General features: G+C 37.1%; 5 protein-coding genes across 11 annotated transcripts; 4 read left to right on the forward strand and 1 right to left on the reverse strand.

The window, feature by feature from the left end:
• The first annotated feature begins 174 nt into the window (after positions 1-174).
• On the forward strand, positions 175-4,107 carry LOC137748554 (uncharacterized). Its single transcript, XM_068488723.2, has 7 exons — positions 175-526; positions 794-967; positions 1,094-1,186; positions 1,302-1,370; positions 1,856-2,062; positions 2,619-2,744; positions 2,858-4,107. Exons 1-7 carry the CDS (start codon positions 296-298, stop codon positions 3,005-3,007), a joined length of 1,050 nt encoding a protein of 349 aa, XP_068344824.1. The 5' UTR covers positions 175-295; the 3' UTR covers positions 3,008-4,107.
• Positions 3,621-4,107, forward strand: LOC148698321 (protein LIM1-like). The gene has a single exon (XM_088679773.1). It carries the CDS (start codon positions 3,621-3,623, stop codon positions 3,942-3,944), a length of 324 nt encoding a protein of 107 aa, XP_088535899.1. The 3' UTR covers positions 3,945-4,107.
• A 362-nt stretch (positions 4,108-4,469) lies between these two features.
• On the reverse strand, positions 4,470-7,193 carry LOC137746926 (UPF0235 protein At5g63440). Its single transcript, XM_068486936.1, has 7 exons — positions 6,854-7,193; positions 6,506-6,620; positions 6,114-6,267; positions 5,726-5,822; positions 5,364-5,452; positions 5,201-5,269; positions 4,470-4,753 (listed from the first exon to the last, which is right to left on the reverse strand). The coding sequence occupies exons 1-7, from the start codon at positions 7,191-7,193 to the stop codon at positions 4,694-4,696; spliced, it is 924 nt and encodes a 307-aa protein (XP_068343037.1). The 3' UTR covers positions 4,470-4,693.
• LOC137746927 (elongation factor 1-delta 2) lies at positions 7,154-9,076 on the forward strand. Of its 2 annotated transcripts, XM_088679767.1 has the most exons (6): positions 7,154-7,291; positions 7,602-7,827; positions 7,941-8,034; positions 8,208-8,445; positions 8,585-8,746; positions 8,872-9,076. In XM_088679767.1, coding segments are annotated over exons 2-6 (699 nt in total). In that variant the 5' UTR covers positions 7,154-7,291; positions 7,602-7,624; the 3' UTR covers positions 8,874-9,076. The 2 variants fall into 2 exon arrangements, with proteins under 2 accessions (XP_088535893.1, XP_068343038.1); XM_068486937.2 differs by lacking the exon at positions 8,872-9,076 and having other exon boundaries at positions 8,585-8,754.
• Positions 9,077-10,156: 1,080 nt separating this feature from the next.
• EMB3144 (AAA-type ATPase family protein) lies at positions 10,157-20,720 on the forward strand. Of its 6 annotated transcripts, none has more exons than XR_015953341.1 (18): positions 10,157-10,584; positions 12,076-12,331; positions 12,954-13,326; positions 14,054-14,312; positions 15,030-15,161; positions 16,295-16,369; positions 16,436-16,561; positions 16,649-16,758; positions 16,842-16,920; positions 17,069-17,206; positions 17,295-17,406; positions 18,210-18,373; positions 18,470-18,575; positions 18,714-18,790; positions 19,267-19,410; positions 19,495-19,639; positions 20,153-20,334; positions 20,478-20,720. XR_015953341.1 is itself a non-coding variant. In XM_068487333.2 (17 exons), exons 1-16 carry the CDS (start codon positions 10,330-10,332, stop codon positions 19,636-19,638), a joined length of 2,550 nt encoding a protein of 849 aa, XP_068343434.1. In that variant the 5' UTR covers positions 10,157-10,329; the 3' UTR covers position 19,639; positions 20,153-20,451. The 6 variants fall into 6 exon arrangements, 2 of the variants coding, with proteins under 2 accessions (XP_068343434.1, XP_068343435.1); XR_011069936.2 differs by having other exon boundaries at positions 20,153-20,256; XR_015953338.1 differs by having other exon boundaries at positions 20,156-20,334.
• Positions 20,721-22,035: the final 1,315 nt, after the last annotated feature.

The following is a 22,035-nucleotide window of genomic DNA, read 5'->3' on the forward strand; positions in this document are numbered from 1 at the left end:
CGTCCACGTGTCAGAATAATACAGAACAACGAAGGGAAAGCGAATCAAAGAACATTATTACTGTAACATAACAAAAACAATTAGTGTTACACACGAAAATACAAAAACAATTTGTGTTACACACGACACGCATCTCTCCGCTGACTCAAACGTTTGACGCTTAAAATGCAAACATTGGAAAAAATAAAAACAGAAACAAAATTAAATAGAAAAATCTCCCGCCATCCCCAAACATTTATAAGCCCTCAAAAATCAAGAATCTCGTATCAAATTTTTTGGATTTGGGATCGATAAGATGGAGCTGACGGTGGTAGATCTGGGCGCGTACTTGGAATCGGAGGAGGCCGGAGTGAAGGAGTTGTGCGGCGAGGTTAGTCGGAGTCTGAGAGAAACGGGAGCTCTGTTGGTAAAGGATCCCAGATGTACGGCGGAGGACAACGATCGCTTCCTTGATATGATGGAGAGGTACTTCGACAGTCCGCCGGAGTTCAAGCGACTCCAGGAGAGGCCCCAATTGCATTACCAGGTGGGGTTCTGAACTGTTTGTTTCCCAAGAAAATGTCGCCCACAAATGAAAAAATTTGAAAATTTATATTTTGAAACCCAATTCGGTGATTGCTGATTGGGGGCTCATCTGGGTACCCTTTTGATTTTTATTTCATCCATTTTTTTTATCACCTGTATTTAATAGAAACTGTGTAAAATTGGGTCATTTGTGGTGTGAATTGAAATTGCCAAATCCGGTTGTTGTTGCTCAAAACTTGGAAAGTGAGATGGGGATAACACATTACAGGTTGGTGTGACACCGGAAGGCGTGGAAGTCCCCAGAAGCCTTGTTGATGAAGAAATGCAGGAGAAATTGAAGGAAATACCCAAAGAGTCCCAGCCATCCATCCCCAAAGGGGCAGATCGCAAATGGCGATACATGTGGAGAGTGGGTCCTCGACCCTCGAAAACCCGCTTTCAGGTCTCTTCTTTCTTTGCTTTTCTGATTTTCACTTTGCACAAACACTGTTTAAAAGTCAATGCTTATTGTTCTACTTGCCATGATCAAGATGAAGAAGATGATAGTGATGCTATTCTTGTTTTCTAGGAGCTTAATGCAGAGCCCGTCGTACCCGAGGAGTTTCCTGAATGGAAAGATACCATGGATTCGTGGGGTTACAAGATGATTTCCGCAATAGAGGTGAGCCACTGATTTGTGTTTTCAGATCGTTCAAGCTGCGTGCTTGTTTTGTAAATCGTCCAATATCATCAAAATATTCATCATTAAAATGTTTACCTTCTTTCTTTCTTTCCAGGCTGTTGCTGAAATGGCTGCCATTGGATTTGGCTTGCCAAAGGATGCATTCACTTCTCTTATGAAGCAGGTGACCAATGGCTGTCAATCGAAACTTGCATTCATGTCTATATTCATATGTATATACATGTCTATATGCCTTTCAATTCCATGCGAGGTTCTATATCGAGTATCCATCACTTTTCTTATCTTTAACCACCCTGCCACATATGTGTTCCCAATTCAAGTTGCATTCTATTGAATACCTTCTGCTTTGCTCCATAACGCCACTAGTGTTTTATTTTAAAACACTTCTTAGTTTTGTTTTGTTTCTCCTACTTATAAGGATGAATTTGGACTGGTCATATTCTTCAATCACTTTATAACTATATTAAATACATTGCCTTGTGGTCATTTATAGAGCAATAACATGCATTTTGTCTACATGCTGCATTTTCGACAATCACCAACTTGTGGATGAGTCGTGTCATGAACTAGACTCTCTTCCATTGCATTCGCCGATTCCTGGATAAGTTTATGCCTTTTATGCTAAGTGCCCTTTGTTTTCGAACCCAGGGACCGCACCTTCTAGCTCCAACAGGAAGTGACCTTCGGCGTTATGGCCAAGAGGGTACTGTGTTTGCAGGATATCATTATGACCTCAACTTTATAACTATTCACGGCAGAAGTAGATTCCCAGGTCTGAATATTTGGCTTAAAAATGGGCAAAAAGTTGAGGTGAAGGTTCCTGTAGGATGTCTTCTCATTCAGACTGGGAAGCAGGTAAAAATATTTGAACTGTTGTGCTTAGTAATAAAGTAATAATCGAATAGTTTTCAAAGCTAGTTGCCAACGGACTACAGTGACTGTCACTAGAAAACAATTTGAATTTTGGAATACAGTTACGCCAATGGAAAATACATTTTACACATTCCATGTTTCCTAACTTTTGAAAGACATATTCAAACTTTAATTTAACTACTGGAACAATATCTTGTTCGATATCTATCTAATCATACTTCAAATTGGCAGGGAGATGGGAATTGGTGTTTCTTTTTCATCAATGAACTTTTGATATATTATCATGTATGTAGATGTTTAAGTAGCAACAAAGAAAAAGGTTATGCAGGTCTTATGTTTGAAAGATAAAACGGTGCTAAAAATTAAATTTGGTGTGCTAATTGTACCAAAGAAAAAAAAGTAGGTTTGTCAATTATGTGTGCTAAAAATTAAGTTCTCCTTGATGCATATAGCTGTTTTAGGTTGGTTTCCTTCGGCATGTGTTGCATTTTAAATCTTTATGCTAGTTGTATTCCATTCACACAATTTTTCAATGCAGATAGAATGGCTGACTGCAGGAGATTGCATAGCTGGAATGCATGAAGTTATCATAACAAACAGGACGATTGATGCAATCAAACTAGCAACGGAGCAAAATCGCTTACTATGGAGAGTATCTTCAACAGTGAGTGAAGCCAGTCATATTGTTGTCATTATACCATCTCGTTCTCTTTGGTTTTATATAAATAAATATCCAAATGCACTGTATGCTTAGTTGTGACGTTTCTTGCCATGTAGTTGTTTGCGCACATAGCATCTGATGCTGTGTTGAAGCCCTTAGGTCACTTTGCAGAATCCCCGCTTGCGAGCAAATACCCGCCCATTCATGCAGGAGAGTTTGTTGAACAGGAGCTTGCAGTAATCAATCTCAAAGGAAACAAAGATTAAGTTTGACAACTTGTTACATGTTGAAATCATAACGTATTATAACGATCAGAACAACATTGTGAAAAGGCGTTTGTGGTTGATCTGAATTGTAATAAAGAAGGTCGGGTACGGCCAATTGTGTCGTGTCATTATTTATCTCTTTATCATGTACTGACATTCTTTTGCTCCTCCAGCAATTATAGTTTTACCATTTCTTTGCATTCTTGAATATCTAGTTTTGGTTTCTTACTTGTTTTGAACTGTTTCGATTTGCACCATGCGTTTGAAAGGTGCAGGACGTTTTCTGAGTGATTTTCGTAGTCGATAGGATGAAGAAACTGATTAGGGATAAGCTGGAAAATTATAAATAAATTATAGAAAATACAAAGGGTCATGAAATTTGAGTTGAACAACTACAACAACTAGCACACTGTATTTTTGACTAGTTTTTGTGTACCGATGAGCAACAGAGCTGGAAAATAATGGCATCATAGGTGTGACCTTTGAGTAGGAGGGACATGCATGATAGCATGAGGCCCCCGTCATCCCCTATAAATCCAAATTCGAGACACCTTCTCCCTAACACTACCAAAGCATAATTAACGGTTAATCTTAGTTCTAACTTTCAATTAAGATGAGGTTTACTAGCAGGAAAATTATGGCTCTTCCAATTTTGGTGTTTGTGTTAGTGATGACAGGTTTGGTGGATCAAGGGCAGGGAACTACTTGTACAAGCACTTTCTTCTCGGCACTAGTTCAGCTAATACCCTGCAGAGTAGCAGTTGTTCCTTTCAGCCCCATTCCGCCGAGTGAGACTTGCTGCAATGCCCTCAAAGCTCTTGGCCAGCCTTGCCTCTGTGTGCTCGTCAATGGCCCTCCGATCTCTGGAATTGATCGCAACATGGCCATGCAGCTCCCGGAGAAGTGCGCTGCCAACTTCGAACCATGTACCTTCTAGCTCCTCTCACACACTGCTTAAAACTGAGGAGCATATTTCCTTTTGGTGGTTTTATATTTTATGCGTCGATTTTAACTTTAATCTAGGATTTGTACTCGTAGTTTCATTTCCGATGTAACAGATTGTTAGTTTGTTTTAATAATCAAGTATTATTAAACTTTAATACATTCCTAATCACTTGTTATAACGTTTGGCTTTGAGGGTTTGTTTGGTGACACAAACACTGAATATATGTTGTAAATTCTGCAACGTGCATCATTCTCGTAAGCAAGAACCATGTGCCAAAGGATATTGCTCACAGTTACTCCATCCACATGCCTAAGCCAACTTGTCTTAAACAAAAATTGACACTAATCTTGTTTGAATTTCGGGCAGCATTTGCGTGATTGACTACCACGAGGAATCACATTTCGTAAACCCTTCCCTACTAGCGCAAAAATTGACACTAATCTTATTTATCACATTGCTAACATCTTTCACAGAGGTGAGAGTAGAGAGAGTGGGTTCTAACGGAAACAGAAATGGTGCATATAATCAACCAAACCTTTATCACTATCAAGTACAAGAGTACAGATGAGTTATATGGAGCTATTGCCTAAAAGACTCGGGATTGTACAATTGAAGATTCATATTGCATCACAACTAACACAAGAATAATTTGTACCGCTGATGTCCAGGGTAAGCTGTAAACATACACGTCGACTGATGTTATTCATTAGAGTTGACATTTGAAATTGCACTGTAAAGACTCAAGGTTGCACAGCCTCCAGAAGTTTCTCATATACTTGCCTAGCAGACAAATCCTCTACCTGAAACAATCACCAAATGATAAGGAAGAAAGCTAGCAAGATAAGTTAGATTAGTACATAAGAAGTTTCTTAGTTAAATTGGCACGTCACATGTCCTTAAGCAACTATAACTCATAGGTAATTTAGGGGTCATCCTCATACGTTGCTTTTATATTCATGCTACCGTTACTTGTGATTGCTATTATTTTATAAACAGTACCGTTACTTTGATAAGCTGTCCTATCCTAAGTTTTTCAGAGTAGATGTATCATGTATTTGTGCATCCAGAAACTAAATCAGTGAATAGAGTCTAACACCGAAGTTAATGTATACAATCTTGGAAAACTTCTTTTGACAAAACCGATATCGCTTTCTCAGGGACATTTGAAACAGATTATGATCATCAAGAAGCCACCCAATGAATGAGTGAGAGAGAGAAAGAGAGATAGTAAAACTCGTTTAACTCACCACAAGGAGTTTTGATTTGTTATTCCACCCTCTCTGAAGAGTCATCTGGCTTAGTCTCAGACCCAACACCTATGCAAAAAAGCAATTGAGTTAAGGCTTAAATTAACACTTGTTCCAAAAGATTGGGATCCTAAAAATTTAACAAAGAAAAGCAGAATTATACTTTGGCCATGAATTCCAAGAGCTCGTTGTTTGCTTCTCCCCGAGCAGCAGGTGCAGCTACAGTGACTCTTACATCATCAGCATTCACTCCTGGCATAAGAGCAAGAAGTGTGTAAATTATCAGCGATCTAAATTTCCAGCCGACAATTAACTTTTGGCAAGTATTACATATTAAAACTGCCAACTACAGGTGTTGTGGGATGCATACAGACCTCAAAAGGACTAGTACTTGTCATACAAGAAATCCAAAAATCCAATTCAAGTACATGCAGGAAATTCTGACTTATGATAGTAATCTGACCTAACAAGCAAGCATTGCATGCTGAATAAGATGACAGAAAACCATTTAATATTTTCTCTTACTTGTGATTGCTGAGCGTTGTGCACGATCTTCCACTTCTATAGCCACTTGAACGAGTCCCCCTTCTAGGTTTGATATACAAGGTGGCACAGGAGCATCCTACACACATCACATTACCCAATTAGTAAATATGGATGGAGTGATTATATATGGATGTTCATAAAAAGAAAACATGACAACATTGCAAAAGGGAATTGCTATGCTCATGTAGAAACAAATTGCTTAGTTGCCGGCCCAAAATCTATGTTTACAATCCAAAAGATGCATTACAAGGAGGATAGGATATAGTGAGACATATACAGCCCTTTATTTATAGAAAATAATCCTTTTCCAGAATCGGAGTACCACACAAGATGTTGGTAAAAAGCCTTCTGTAAATTTTCTTCATACCTGTGGGTTGGTTTCAGCAGCAACTGTGCTTAGAGCACCATCAACAACATAAATGAAAGAAGCACCTTCCAAGTCTTCTTCAGAGCGATAGAGAACAAAGAGTCCACAACCCACACAGTTCATTCGAAATTGCTTCTCCAATTTCCCTTCCCCCCTGAATAATTATATCAACCAAGATTTCAAGGCATCAACAATGTTGCAAAGTCATAACAATTGTACTCGAAAAACTAATCACAAAATCAAGCTTTGCTTAAAAAAGGAGTAGTTGCAAAATACTCTCCCAAATACGAAATAAACTACAAGAAACCGAGGGCCGGTGATCAGCTGGTGTTAAACATACATACATCAGTGACAACACCCAATTTTTAACTTAGACTAAAGAAATTAAGCACCTTTTCAACAAAACCTTTCCAGCCTCAGCAATGTTGAGCCTTGCAAGATGCTTGCTCTTGTCCAACACATAAGCCTTGTCCGTCTTCCTCTTCGGCATTTTCTGCAATTGGGTATCTTACACAACACACACTTCAGTATAGTTTGTAGCCCCCAAAATATTATTCAAGAAACCATCTTTTCAGAAACAGCGATTATACCCAATACAAAATTACGATTTAAATTAGCATTAACCAAATTTTCCTTTCAAGCTTATAAATTTCTAGTCATACAACTAATCCAAGTAAAACCAATATATATATATATATATATCTATCTATGTATCTAAGGAGAGAGGGGAGAGAGAGAACCAGTTATGAGGAGGTGGGATCCACAGTGCTTGCAGTAATAGACGAAGAGATCAGAGTCAGGTCCATCCGGAGCTGCGTCCTCGCTCGAGTACGTGTGTGTTGTTCTCTTCGGCATTCCTTTCTTCTCTCTCTGTACTCTCTTCCCTCTTCTTCTCCTTCCTACCGGCCACTGGAAATTGGGAATTGCTCGAGGTCGACGCAGGTGGGTTAGGCCATAAGCGAGCAAAGAACATAAAACGACGGCGTATCTTGTGTCGTCTTCTGTCGTACCAATATTATTTAAACTTGTTGGGCCGTACCATTGTTTGTTTCGGACCGGCCCATTTAAACGATTCCGCATGTAGCCAGGAAATCCAATTGCTTATAAAATCGTTAGAACCCTAAAAATATCCACCTCACTCTCTCTCTCTCAGGCTCTGCAGCTCTCTCGCTCTTCAGGTAATCTCACATCCATTGCTAAAGATCCTTACTTTTTATCTAATCAGAGTGTTTTTGGATATGCAATTCATGAATCTGTGTGGTAATTTCGTTTTCACAGTCAATTGAAATCGTTTTCTAGTTTTTCTTTCAGTCCTAGAACTAAATTGATTAGGAATTTTCAGTAAAACCCTAGAAAGATTTTTAATTTTCTAGTAATTGATATTTGGCACTGATAGTTATGTTTGAATTTTATGTAAATAATGTATATTTTTCTGTGGTAATCATCTAGGGTTGAAAGACTTTTTTTTTTTTTTTGTATGGGTGGCAGGAAAAATCACCGGAGACCTAGCAATGGCAGTCACATTCTTTGACGTCAACTCGGCCTCCGGCCTGAAGAAACTCGATGACTACTTGCTTGCTCGCAGTTACATCACTGGATATCAGGCTTCCAAGGATGATATCACTGTGTATGCAGCTCTTTCAAAGGCCCCTTCTTCCGAATTTGTGAATGTGTCTAGGTGGTACAACCACATTGCTGCTCTTCTTAGGATTTCGTAAGTTCGTAAAACTTTTGATGGATTTGTTTTTTTGTTTGTTACTAGTTCTAATGGATTTCTTTGATTTGTGAACACTGTTTTGAATTATTTGATTATATTCATTGTTGTAGTGGTGTAACCGGAGAAGGATCTGGTGTCACTATTGAGGGATCTGCTCCTGTCACCGGGGAAGCAATTGCTACACCGCCTGTAGCTGATACAAAGGCAATTATTTTTCCTCCCTATTTACCGAGTGCGTATTTGGATGTCTTCGTTTTAATTTTCCATATATTTAAGGATAATTGAAATTTGCGAAGTTGGACTGTGTTGCTTTATCAGTTTGAAAAACTTGCATAAGATTGTTATACTGATGTGTTAGAACATGATATGATTTTCAGGCCTCAGCTGCTGAGGATGACGATGATGACGATGTTGATCTCTTTGGGGAAGAGACCGAAGAGGAGAAGAAGGCTGCGGAAGAACGTGCAGCTTCTATCAAGGCATCAACAAAGAAGAAAGAGTCTGGCAAGTCGTCGGTTCTGTTGGATGTGAAGCCATGGGATGATGAAACTGACATGAAAAAGCTTGAGGAGGCTGTAAGAAGTGTCCACTTGGAAGGCTTGCATTGGGGAGCATGTAAGTTCTTCCTTCATCCAAGGTTTATTTGTTGTTAAAGAGGACATATTATTGTGTTATTAGTGTGGAAGCTAATGTATTGTTTTGCAAATTTTAGTCTTGATGCTAATTCGGTATTATTATTTTCTTAATGGTGCAGCCAAACTTGTAGCTGTTGGGTACGGGATTAAGAAGTTGCAAATAATGATGACAATTGTTGATGACCTGGTCTCTGTTGACACTCTCATTGAGGAACATCTTACTGTCGAACCAATTAATGAGTATGTTCAGAGTTGTGACATTGTAGCCTTCAACAAAATATGTAAGTGACCATTTCATGGCTTTAAGTTAGGGTAATTATCTTACAAGATGGGGTTTGTGCATTGTCCTGGAGTATAAATGTGTCCTTATGGTGTTAATTTACGCTTGCCCTTGTTTTGATTGCAGGATTGGAGCTTGCAGAGATGTATGGTGATAGAGGATGCTAGGATTGGAGCTTGCACACGCGTATCTTGTTTCTTAGTGGCATGATATGAGAGCTTATATTATCTTTGGTTTTGATGTATTTTAGCATTCCCTTGATGGATAATTTCTAAAGCCGTTTGCTTGTTTGGTATTATATCCGTTAATGTAAAAAACATAATTTCAGTTTTGTTATGGTTGTTATGGTGGTGTTTGGTAGTTCGTTTTTGCTTGCCTTCGATTTTGATACCTTTAGTCTTTACTTCTCAAAAGAAGCTTGGCAATCCTTTTGATCTTTCTCAAAGGACTTGGTACAAGTCTTTTTAATAAGGATAAATTGACTGCTTGTGAGAGAAGTTGTGTTTGGTTGCCAAGAAAACGTCTTCAGAGAAATTATAATTCAAATATAAGCTGATTAAGTAATCGATTCAATCGTTGAAAAAGAATAAGATACTATTTATATTTAATTTTAAATTTAAAAAAAATCAAATTATTTCTGACTGTACGATGCACGATGAATGATTAAAATGTGAGGATCCCAAAATTTGGATCCAAATCCAAATACTATTAGACTTAGTGGATCTAGTTCTTTTAATTTATATTTTTGTACAAGCAATGTCACAAGGGGATAGCAAACCGTGGGATGTAACGTTTTGGATCAGAGTATGATACGGATGTGCCGTAACCATCCCATAATCACAAATTAATTATTGAGTATTTTCTATAGCTGTATTAGTTAAATTAATTATTGGGTATTTTCTATACCCGAGCACAACTGACCCTCAGCCATCATCACACAATTCACACCAAGCTAAGAAGCCAACTGTTTTATTTGGGTTTGCTACAACTTTACAGGTTAAGTTTGGCCCCAGAGCAGGTAACATGCAGGTCCATGACATTAATTTTGGTTAAAAAAAAAAAAAAGAGTAAAATATAAAGAAAAAAAAAATCTGCATAGTTAGAGATAAAATAAAAATGAGCTAAAGTAGTCTTAAAATATTAATTTTTAAACAGCTAAACGCATTATGGTGGTGGCCGAAGTGATTAGAATTGATTTCCTTCAAAATCAAACAGAAAGACGAAGTACTTTTAAAATAATTAAATTACTTTTAGAAAATATTTTTAAATTTCAAAAGTATTTTTATGTTCTTCTAAAAATACATATTTAAAAAAAAAAATTACTTATGCTTTTATTAAAAATGTTTCCAAAACATTTTCACCGAAAAATACTTTTGGCGATTTTTAAAAATATTCCAAACGATACTTACAAATCTTCAAACGGGAAATAGAACATTCCAAAAACCCCTTCTCGTCTTCCCCCTTATCCCCTCCCACCTGACTTCCATTTCTCACTAACAGAAACACTCTCGGTGCCTTTGTCTTATGCACTTACGGTGCGCTGTGATGTACGAAAAACCCTGATTTCGCCTGAAAATCACAGAGATGGCTTCCCCCGCGGCTCAAATCAACGTCCTGGGCAGTTCGCGTGGTTCTTCAATCAAGACCCCCGATTTCACAACCCCCAAGACTTTGTTTTTAGGTCAGAGACTGGGCCAAACGACGCCGTCCAATGGCTTTAGCTTTATTAACCGAAGATTCGACGGCGTTAGAAGAGTCGGGCCGCTTCGTATAGTCAACGAGAAAGTTGAAGTTGTCGATTTGGGGACGACGAACAACTCGGCCGTTGCGGCTTTTGAGGTATGTTTTTGTTTTTGTTGCGATTTTTGTATCTGGGGTTTGTTTGCTTATTTGTCTTTTGGTGATGGTTTTTTGAATCCATTTAGGTGTTGGCAAATTATGGGAGTAGAAATTAAGGTGAATAATGAAGAAAGTAATTGTCTTTTGTTGTTTTAATCATAGAAAAACAGGATTTCATGTTATTTGTTGGTATTCACTTGTGGTTATACAATTGGTTTTGGTTATGTGTGTGTTTGAATCTGTATTTAGACTGTTTGAGGGCCGAGGAAATGAAGGAAAAGGATAAATCTTAATGGTAAACTTAACTTTATGCCGCTTTAGTTAGAGTGAAGAACTTGCATTGAATGAAGGTAGGGAGTAGGACTAGGCTAGAAAGGTGGCCCAAAATTGCGTCAATGGTAATTGTCACAATGGGGTTGTAAGTTTGATTATCGGTGACACGGAAATCTCTGGCTTAGGATTATAGGTGGCAAAACCTCTTGCTAATGATAACTTGGTATTAATGGGTAATAGCCCCTTTAAGCTCTAAATAAATGGTTGTTCATTTTCATCAATTTGACTTTGTAGAATCCCAACTCTGTTTATGTGTTGTTCTCACATTGTGATATGGAGGCTAGCTATCACAGTTGCCAATCTTATGGTGTTCCCACGGTTCCCTTAAAACAATAGGTTTATAGTCAAAACAAATTATATGCTTTGGTTGTGTTATTCTTAATCTCATATTACCACTAATTTAGGTTTTGAGAAAGCTTGTGGAGGATGCTTCGGTGCATAGATGAGCTCATATCAATGGAATACACACACACACACACACACACATATATATTTTGAGGGCGTTGAGATTTCTATTGAAACTAGGGCTACTTTTCTTTTTATTGGTATTTTGGTGTGATGCTGGATTTGAATCCTTGTTTCTGTTTCAAAGTTGTTCGGTATTCTTAACTACAGCTGCCAACTTTATTTTATTTTTTATGTATATCACTAGTGTTTGTGTACCCTACCACTTCTATGATATTGTTTTCATCCATTGTTGGTCTATTCATTTACTGTACTATTTATTATCTGTTTGCAGGTTGTTATAAATTGGCATTTTATATTTAAGTATGAACAAATCTTAAAAAATAGTGAAACTGGGGCGTATGAAGAGATTTGAAATTCTATAAGAAGACTTGGGCTTAGTTATTAGTTAATACCCTTTTTTGTTAACTCTAGTGATTTACTCACTCTTCAACTACAACACGGGTTATTTGGGAAATACAAAAACTGAGTGACCATGCTGAATAGGATGTTGGCTTTCTGTAGTAGTGTAGAGAGGTTTTTGTTTAAATAGTTTTAGTTATGTCTTGCAATCCTATGTAAACCTCCTTGTATTTTTATCTTATGCATTATATTGTTCTCCTCCTTTCTTTCTCTAAATTGTCTTTATAAGGAGAACTAATTCAATGTCAGTAATTTGGATTCTTTCACTTACTAGTTCCCCTTACTTTATAGAAACTGAAGGATGCTGAGAAAAAGAGGATAAATGACTTGGAAGAACTTGAGAACAAGGCAAATTTGCAGTTAGAGAGACAGCTTGTCATGGCTTCATACTGGAGCAGGGCCTTGTTGACTATGCGCGGAAAGTTAAGGGGAACAGAGTGGGATCCTGAGAACTCACACAGGATTGATTTTAGTGACTTTTGGAGACTCCTTAACTCAAATAAAGTCCAGTATATGGAGTACTCAAACTATGGTCAAACAATATCAGGTAGAAATTTGTTCTCCTAATTTAAACTGTCTTCCAGGTTATTGGTACTTTCCATTTGGTGCTATTTTTCAAGTTAGGCCTTGTTCTTGTTTCTTTTTGTTTTCCATGCTTTATACATATTTTCTTGTCATGCTTTTAGTCAATCCAATTGTTGCTTTAAAAAATTCTGCTGGATATACTGGCATGTCCCATCCATTAAAGCTTGAGTTCATTTGCTATTCGGCATTTGTAATACTACCAGGTTTTATCGAGCACATCTTTGTGGGCTTTCAGATTCTTTAGATTTTAAGCAATGGTCCTTTCATGCTATTTATCCCGATTGGTATGTAATTGTAAATTAGTTTTGTTCTTTTGTTTTTCTTTCAATGGCTTCTGTTTTGTTGCTTCATTATTTAGCTGAATTTCAGGGTACACCTACTTCCCTTTGTTGTATATTCTTTATCGTTTTAATAAAAGATTTTGTTTCTTATGAGATCAGGCGTAACCTCTGAAACATATTTACCACTGGGTTCTTCGTCTCTCTCTCATGATAGTTGCACATGCCAAGACATTGACAACACTTTACGTGTGTCATCTTTATTTCTTTAAATCCTTCTGTTGAATAATGGAAAATTTTCTGCAGTGATTCTACCTTACTACAAAGATGAGAAAATGGATGAAGCGAAAGGAAATTCTAAGGAGGTTATTTTTCGGCGTCATGTGGTTGACCGAATGCCAATAGATAGCTGGAATGATGTTTGGCAGAAGTTGCATCAGCAAATAGTGAATGTTGAGGTTCTGAATGTGGATACTGTACCCGCAGAAGTGTATTCTACTGTGGCAACTGCAGTCATATGGTCTATGCGGCTTGCATTGTCCATTGTATTGTATCTCTGGATTGACAACTTGACGAGACCCATTTATGCAAAGTTAATACCATCTGATTTAGGAAGTCCTAGCAAAAAAACCAGGCAGCCACTCAAGCGCCGTGCGCTTGGATCATTAGGCAAGAGCCGGTATGTGCAGAGTGACTTGTTGGATACTTCATTTTGCTTTGAGTTTGCTTGTGGATAGCTGGCAAGATCACCCTTTTTAGGCTTACTTTTTAAAAACTGTTATGGACTTAAACTTAGTAAGTTTGAGTTGTGTTGATGTACCCTGTCAATTTTACAAACTATATTATACATTAAGAGTTAAAAACGTTATTTCTGAAACGGACAAGCAATGGTTTTGGAGTACCTTGCAAGATGAGTATTTGCAATCAAGCAACCTCCAAGCTGACCTATGTGCTGGCCCATTGAAGCTTAAAGTTTTTCAGATGGTTTTGTAGTTTTATGCTATTATTTGCAGGTAACTTAATACTTAGAAACTGGTAGGTCACTTATTGTTCTGGGTATTGCCAATCATTTTCAGACTTGGTTATTGATTTATAATATTTGTTGTAATTAGGTTTTTGTGGTTTTGTTTATCCTTCATAGGAGCTTATGTGATTCTATCTTTGGACTTAGTGGATTGCTTTGTTCTGATGAGAAGAGTTAGTAGGCTGTTTGGCTTACTGATGTTTGCATTTTTATGCGGGAAAGCAATGTGACAAAATTTGTTCTGTTAGATAGATCAACTTTTCAGAATTTTATGTCTGCAGAATTAGAAGATGAGAGCATGCAATCATGTATTTAAATGGAGTACCAAATTTTGCTAACAAGCACCTTATCTGGTCTCTAATTATACTTGTTTTTCCTCCAGGGCAAAATTTATATCAGCAGAAGAATCTACTGGTGTTACCTTTGATGATTTTGCTGGCCAGGAATATATAAAGCGGGAACTGCAGGAGATAGTACGAATTTTAAAGAACGATGAAGAGTTCCAAGATAAAGGCATCTATTGCCCAAAAGGTGTACTCCTTCATGGACCTCCTGGAACTGGAAAAACTCTGCTGGCTAAAGCTATTGCTGGTGAAGCAGGACTGCCTTTCTTTGCAGCAAACGGCACTGATTTTGTAGAGGTCTGAGCTGATTTTTGAAGTCATGGTTGTGAGTTTGAAAGGAGTGAATGCCTTCGTAAAATAAAACTTTAAAGATCAAATACCATGTTACTAAAATCCATCTAGATATCTTTAGCACCTGGAACAGTTAGTACAGTTCTTTTAGAATTCCTACCTCTCTGCTAGAATTTTTTTTTTTTTTTTTTTTTTTTTTTTTTTTTTTTTTGTAGATGATTTACTATATTGTAAGGTCTTATGATAGACATAGAATTGTTTATTGTCTGTATTAATTTTCTAGCTTTTTAGCTAAAATAGTCCATGAGATTGGCATAACTCCTCACTTTGGTCCTTGAAATTTCAAATCGATAGAAGTGGTCCCTAAATTTGTCCACCATCAATCATTGTGGTTCTTCCGTAAAAAAATCTCTGTTAAATAAGGACCAAAATGACAAAAATACTCTCAATTTAATAAGCAATGGGCCAAAACGATTTGACAAAAATTGAGATGTTTTTATCATTTTGATTCTTATTTAATGGAGTTTTTTCACGAAAAGACCAAAATGATTGACGGTGGACAAACTTAGGGACCACTTACTATCGATTTTAAATCTCAGGGACCAAAGTGAGGAGTTATGCCAATCTCAATGACCATTTTGGCTAAAAAGCCTAATTTCTTCCACACAGAACAATCAATACTATGTTGCTTCATCCAAATGTTCTTATTTAAATTTTCTCCAGATGTTTGTAGGTGTTGCAGCGTCACGTGTGAAGGATCTATTTGCTAGTTCCAGAAACTTCGCTCCATCCATTATATTTATTGATGAGATAGATGCCATTGGTAGCAAACGTGGTGGACCTGATATTGGTGGGGTAAGTTAATAGACTCTCTCTCTCATTATTCTTATGTTCCTCTATTTCCTACACCTTCATAAAGAAAAGAAGGGTAGTTGAATTGATGGTTGGCACTTGCTTTGTTTCTAACTTTTATTTGTGTGGTCCTGCTGCATTAGGCTCGAAAGATAGACAAGGCTTTGCAAATGCTTGTGTTGGGCTGTATGTTCATTCATGTTTTGTTCTCATTACATTTGGTTTTCTCATGTTATACAGATAATAATGCTACCATTCTGTATCACTGTACCGTATACATGATGACATTGATTCACTGATAACTCTACGGACTGGACATTTAAATTCCCTTTCAAAGTTCTCTGTCTCCAGCCTTTAGGAATCTCTCCTTTTCTTTAATTTTATTTGATTGGGGAGCTGATGTAAGGTAGTTTTTAGAGTTTTTTATCTTGCGATGTTAGAAGTGTAATATGATATTGTTTTGTTTTCAGTGAAAGTTGCACTGTTTTTGGGATGGACCTCTCATTCACTTTGCCTTGTACTGTGTTTTTTGATATTTTCAAATAATATTTTTTCTAAAAAGGAACTCTAAAATTGCTACAGGTATAATAGAGATTGATGTACTATATGTCTAATTATGTGAGCAGTGCAAAACTTGTAAAGAACTAAAGCTATCATTTCTATTTGAATAATATATTTTGTTGCTTATACGGATATGAATTGACATGCAAAACTTACAAGGATATGAATCGACATGCAAAACATGGTGTGAGAAAATATGGAGTGTACTGATTATAAAAGGGTTGGTATTCTTATAATTGTAGCAGTTCTCGGAGAAAAGTTTCCTTACCCATTTGAACGAATTTCATTAAACAAGCATTGCCCTTCCTATTTTGCTAAAGTTTCATGGATGCCACATTTTGAAGTTGCAGTTGCTGATATGATTATCCAAGAGTGTGTGATGGTTTTACTGAAATGAATCTGCATTTGGTGCCAACTAAATAGGCACACGCACTTCCAAATAAGCACATATACACATTTATCTATAGGAAGTTGAGGAATTTGTTAACTGGTGCCTTTTTGTCTTAAGATCATATAGTTGGTTTCATTATTATATTCACATCAGTAATTTTGGTCTCTTCAATTGTCTTCTGAAGGGTGGTGCAGAAAGGGAACAAGGTCTGCTTCAGATACTGACAGAGATGGATGGATTTAAAGTTTCTACTTCACAGGTATGCATTTTCTTCTTCAATTGAAAGGGAGATTTTGTATCTTGGCGGCTGATTTTCCCTCTTCAGGTGTTAGTCATAGGTGCAACAAATAGACTGGATATCCTTGATCCTGCTCTATTGAGAAAGGGCCGCTTTGACAAGATTATTAGAGTTGGTTTGCCGTCAAAGGATGGTAGACTAGCCATACTGAAGGTGATTTTGTCATTGCTTCTAGGATATGAAACTCTAGCTTCTGAATTTTTACTAATCCTTGCATAACATCTACTTTTGTGCCAATAGGTGCACGCTAGAAATAAATTTTTCCGTTCTGAAGAGGAGAAGGAGGTTCTCCTTAATGAAATTGCTGAGCTTACTGAGGATTTTACCGGTGCAGAGTTGCAGAACATACTGTAATTTATTGCCTAATCAGTATCTAAAAGTTTCAATTCAATAGTGACAGAGTGATGCTTATGTTTTTCCAATCACCTGACAGGAATGAAGCTGGAATTTTGACTGCAAGGAAGGACTTAGATTACATCGGACGGGAAGAGCTTCTAGAGGCTTTGAAACGGGTTAGTGGACCTTTTCCCCATCCAGCTCTTTCTTGCTGGGCGAGAATATGCTTCCCTGCGTCCCTGCTCCGCTAACAACATAGCTTCACGAATTACATAGACTGGCTTACTGCCTAACATGTTCATCTTTTTGTTTATCAATTTGCAGCAAAAGGGCACGTTTGAAACAGGTCAGGAAGATAGTTCTGAAATTCCAGAGGAACTGAAACTTAGATTGGCATATCGAGAAGCAGCTGTTGCTGTCCTTGCGTGCTACTTTCCTGATCCATACCGGCCTTTCGCTGAGGCGAGTAGTTTGACTTTGTTTCAATCGGTGTGACATGTATTTTCCTGTGTAGAAACATGCTAATTTCATTGCATTATATCTTCTTCAGACAGATATAAAATCCATTCGTAGTCAGCCAAATATGCGCTACACTGAAATACCGGGGAAGGTCTTCTCAAGAAAATCAGATTTTATAAACTCTATAGTGCGTGCATGTGCTCGTAAGTCCTAGAGATTTATCTTGTAAGCAAGTTCCCTTTTGGTTGCAAGTTCAGATTTTAACACATTGAAAACATGTAACTCAATGAATGTTCCTAACACCTAGATATGCATGGTGGTCTCTAAGTTGCACTAATCATCATAATATCGAGATTATGATGCAGCAGCTATAGCTTGGGTTAGAAGTTTACCTTCTTTGGAATCCCATGATTTAGAGAGAAATGGGCTCCTTAATCTGAAGAGAGAGAAATGGGATACTGGTGGCTCCAACCATGCTCACTAGTTTAGGGAGTCCCTAACTAGAGAGCATGGTTGGAGTTGAAATGTTCTAATTTCTTTCTAAGTTTGGACTCAGGAGTTCATTTAGGGAACCAATTGGAGATGACCTAATCAACACAATTTGTTGTAAACAGATCAGATTGGATTGGATGAAAATGTTTGTTTAATGCCTGGTGCCATCGTATTTCTTCTACCCTCTCTCTATTCTTCTTTATTATTCTCCATCCCTCTGCCTTCTCTCAAATTACTGCAATCCTAAGGATCTTTGATACTTTACTCATATTTCTTCAAATTTTTATAAAAAACATTCGAACTACTTGAAGTTGCTGCTAAGATTTTAGGACTGTGGTTAGGGGAAGTGACAAGTTATTGATATAAAATCAAACTAGTACATACAGTTGAATTTAAGCACCTAGTTGAATTTCTTCTGCATCTATTTGTTTATTTTTTTCGTTTTCTTGGTAAATCTAATCCTAAGCAAGCAGAAAAGAAGTGTTATGGCTTACTGATTTGCTCCAATTTGTAGCTAGAGTTATTGAGGAGGAGATGTTTGGGGTTGACAACTTGTGTTGGATCTCTGCAAAGGCCACATTGGAGGCTTCAAGGCTTGCAGAATTTCTGATTCTGCAGACAGGAATGACAGCATATGGGAAAGCATACTACCGAAATCAAAATGATCTTGTGCCAAATGTATGCATACTCGATTTGAGTTACATTTATAATTTTCAGAAGAAGAAAAAAACTTTGAGGACCCAAATAGTATCAGTAATTTGTGAATTTAAACAGCTTGCAGCCAAGCTTGAAGCACTTCGAGATGAATATATGCGTTATGCTGAGGACAAGTGTTTATCTGTACTAAGGGAGTACCATTCAACTGTAGAGACAATTACAGGTTATTAATCTTTTTTGGTTACGTTCTGTTTTGTGTGAGAGTTTGAGCTTCTATATACATAATATGAGGTTGGTAGTATCACTCTAGTCAAACTGTAATTATACTATTTGGTTGGCTGAAAGCTTTCATGTCATGCAGATATTTTACTTGACCATGGAGAGATTAAAGCTGAAGAAATTTGGGACATATATAAACGGTCTCCTCGAGTACCACAGGTAATTCTTGAACTTTTTTATGGACAGTGATTGTTTTGAACTGCTGTGTTTGGATGTACTTCTTCTTCTGATAGAATAAATGTTTAATTTCTACCGAGATAATTCTGGAACTAATTATTTTGAATTAGAGTGAGGCATTTGTAAGCTTTTTTTTTTATCTCATAGGTGCTATCCATGTCTGTCTCATTCATCGGTAGTTTATATTTTATTCAAATGCAGCTGACAAATTAACCACTAAATGCTATCATTTAGTGATCTAGATTAAATGCGAGTTAACCCTTATGTGATCTTTTGAACACTCCTTGCTGACCCAAGATATATACAAATTGTTCTCAATCTAATTTATGTAAATGTCTGATCCATATGCCAACATTTATTCAACTCTTCTATGCTTGGAATCTACAAGGGTGAGAAAGTTTACATGTTAGTCCATATGATATGAGTATTTGAAGCATTTGTTCTTGCTCATTTATCAGCCTGAAGTGAACCCGGTTGATGAATATGGTGCCCTAATTTATGCGGGGAGGTGGGGAATTCATGGGATTACACTTCCTGGGAGAGTTACATTTTCACCTGGGAATGCTGGATATTCAACCTTTGGTGCACCCCGCCCTATGGAGGTATCTGAAGATTTATGCTTACTGGGGTTTTTGCCTAGCAACATTTTGTTATCATGTTAGTTGACTGTTTGATTCTTTTTGCAGACCCAAAAGGTCAATGATGAAACTTGGAAGCTAATAGATAGCATATGGGATAAAAGGGTTGAAGAAATTAAAGCTGAAGCTTCGGCTGAGGTTGAAGAAGACAAAGAGAAGCCACAACTTTTAATGGCCAGCCATTTCTTCTGAAGTATGTATCTTTCTTGTGGTTGAAATGCTTTATCTTTTAATTAAGTTTACGTTTTCTGACTGTTGCCCCTTACACTAATCTGGGCTGGAATAGTGAGCATCAAGCTTGATTTTATTTTAAGATAAAAGGCGAATTGACTTTGCTCTTTGTTTTTTGTGGTTGTATGAAACGAGAAAAATTTCGCCAGAATTAACTTTTGGAAGTGTAACTTGCTGTCTTTCCACGATTTCACTCCTTCTGCCAACATTTAAAATGTACCAGTTTCACTTCAGCCCTTGTGCCTGATGTTAACTACACAATAGTAACATGTTCTAAAATTTGTGCTTTTACCATAAACCCTTAATTGCGATTTTCCGTGAGTCCCCTGCACTTTAGACAGAGGGTTTATGGGTTTGGGTTAGTCTGCTCCAATTTATCTCTGTCTCTTCTTCTTTTTTAGTGAATCCTTGAGTTCATTTCAGTCATATAAGGTTAAGATTTCTGTAAAATTGATACTTGGTATTCGTTTCTTAGCAGGCATGTTTTTGTATAAAGACGGTTTAGAGGATGAATCAAGATTTATCCCCAAGGATATAGGCTAGTGTTGGTGGCAGCATTGCCAGGCCAATTTTGATGAGGTGACTCTTCTCTGCTACTCCGATTAAAAGCACGCGTAAACATAATCATCGTCTGTCAAACTCTAGTCTCTAGAACAGGTGATCGATGATTCCTGTTCAAACATCATTAATTTGTTGATGATATGAGTGTTGGGTTAACGATGAAACGAGAAATATAATGCTCTAACAAAGAAAAGTGATTATGCAAAGCAAAAATTTATGTTTTCAGTTTGCTACTGCAGCCTGCAGGCCAATTTTTACTTCTCTATAGAAGAGGCGATCATTTATTCAATGTGATGCTATTAGTAGCATAGGTTTTCCAAATATAGCATGAAAGGAACTTCAGGACTCATCTTTTTATATGACGGGAGTCAAAGAACTTTAATCATTGCTTTAACTAAGTAAAGATTGTGACGGAGCTTTAATTCAGCACTGTTCACATTAATATTAAAACTTAAGGATAATGAATGTTATGATAAGGGCAACAATGTCGTGCCATTCACACACACACACATATATATAAACATAGAAAGGTTGAGGGTGTTAATATGCACCATTCGTTTTATAATATATTAGTATAAAATGAACGATTATACCGCACCAATTACATTAATACAGATGATTAAAAGTGAGACTCTTTCGTAAGTGAAATCTTTATAGACTTTCTGCCGCATCATATGAGGTTGTGGAGAGTTCATGAAGAGTCTTATTTGGAGAGAGTTTCCTTAGTATTTCTCATGTCCAATTGTGTCTCTTTCTTTCTTTCTTGTTTCTAAGAGACTCTCAAAAGTGGGATCTTTATGGACTTTCCGCAACATCATATGAAGTTGCGAAGAGTTCATAAAGAGTCTCATTTTGAGTCTTTCAGTATTTCTCATGTCCGATTGTCTCTTTCTTTCTTTTTTGCTTTTGCCCATGGTGAAACTAAAAGCGCACCACCCCAAAACTCTAGTCTTTTCCCATACACCAGTAGGGTCACAGCTCCTCCTATTGATTCTTGGATCTTCTATATTACCTTCATCTTTCCTTCCTTCTACTCGACGACATGATGCACCAGGCCACGCGGGGCGAGCTGATCACATTCTTGCACGCGATGGAGAGCAGATTGCTTTCTAGTGACACGAGAGTTTTTGTCATGCTGATAATGTGTTGTGAAATCGACGATATGAGTACAACAAAATATAAAGTAAATATGACACAATATTTATGAGGTTCGGTAAATATGTCTATGTCCTCGGACGGCAATAGTAATTTCTTTCATTATCTAAAATCATATGAGTATAAAGGTAACTCTTACTATTTTTATCTCCTCTCTAGCCTTAGTATAGCTCACTGATATCTCTCTTCTTCTTTTGCAACATACATATTTGTCAATTGGCCTCCCCAACTTGTATAGAGCTGCCAACTTTTCCCTTAACTTTCCTAATTAGCTGATTACCCCCTTGAATTTTAATTTTAACCGTTTATCCCCTGAACTTTTATAAATAGCCAATTTCCCCTTGATGCTAGATTTTTAAAAAAATTTATCCAATTTTTCATCCATTTTGATTAGGTAGACTACACATGACAATTGCATCTTTGCAGAAAAATTATACAAATTCAAAACCATTGTGACTTCCTAATATAGTTGTTTAAAGAAACACTAAAAGGACTATCATTTAATCAAACGTTCATATAGTTCTGAATTTGGGTGATTTAAGGTAGAGATGATTTTAAAAGACGACCTAAAGGATAGGGGGTTAGATCATTGAAATACATTATAAAGCGAGTACTAACCCCTCAAATAACCTGGTGCAACAA

The sequence above is a fragment of the Pyrus communis genome, chromosome 2, assembly GCF_041283825.1.
Source record: "Pyrus communis isolate YQ-2024b chromosome 2, ASM4128382v1, whole genome shotgun sequence".
Lineage (NCBI taxonomy): Eukaryota > Viridiplantae > Streptophyta > Magnoliopsida > Rosales > Rosaceae > Pyrus > Pyrus communis.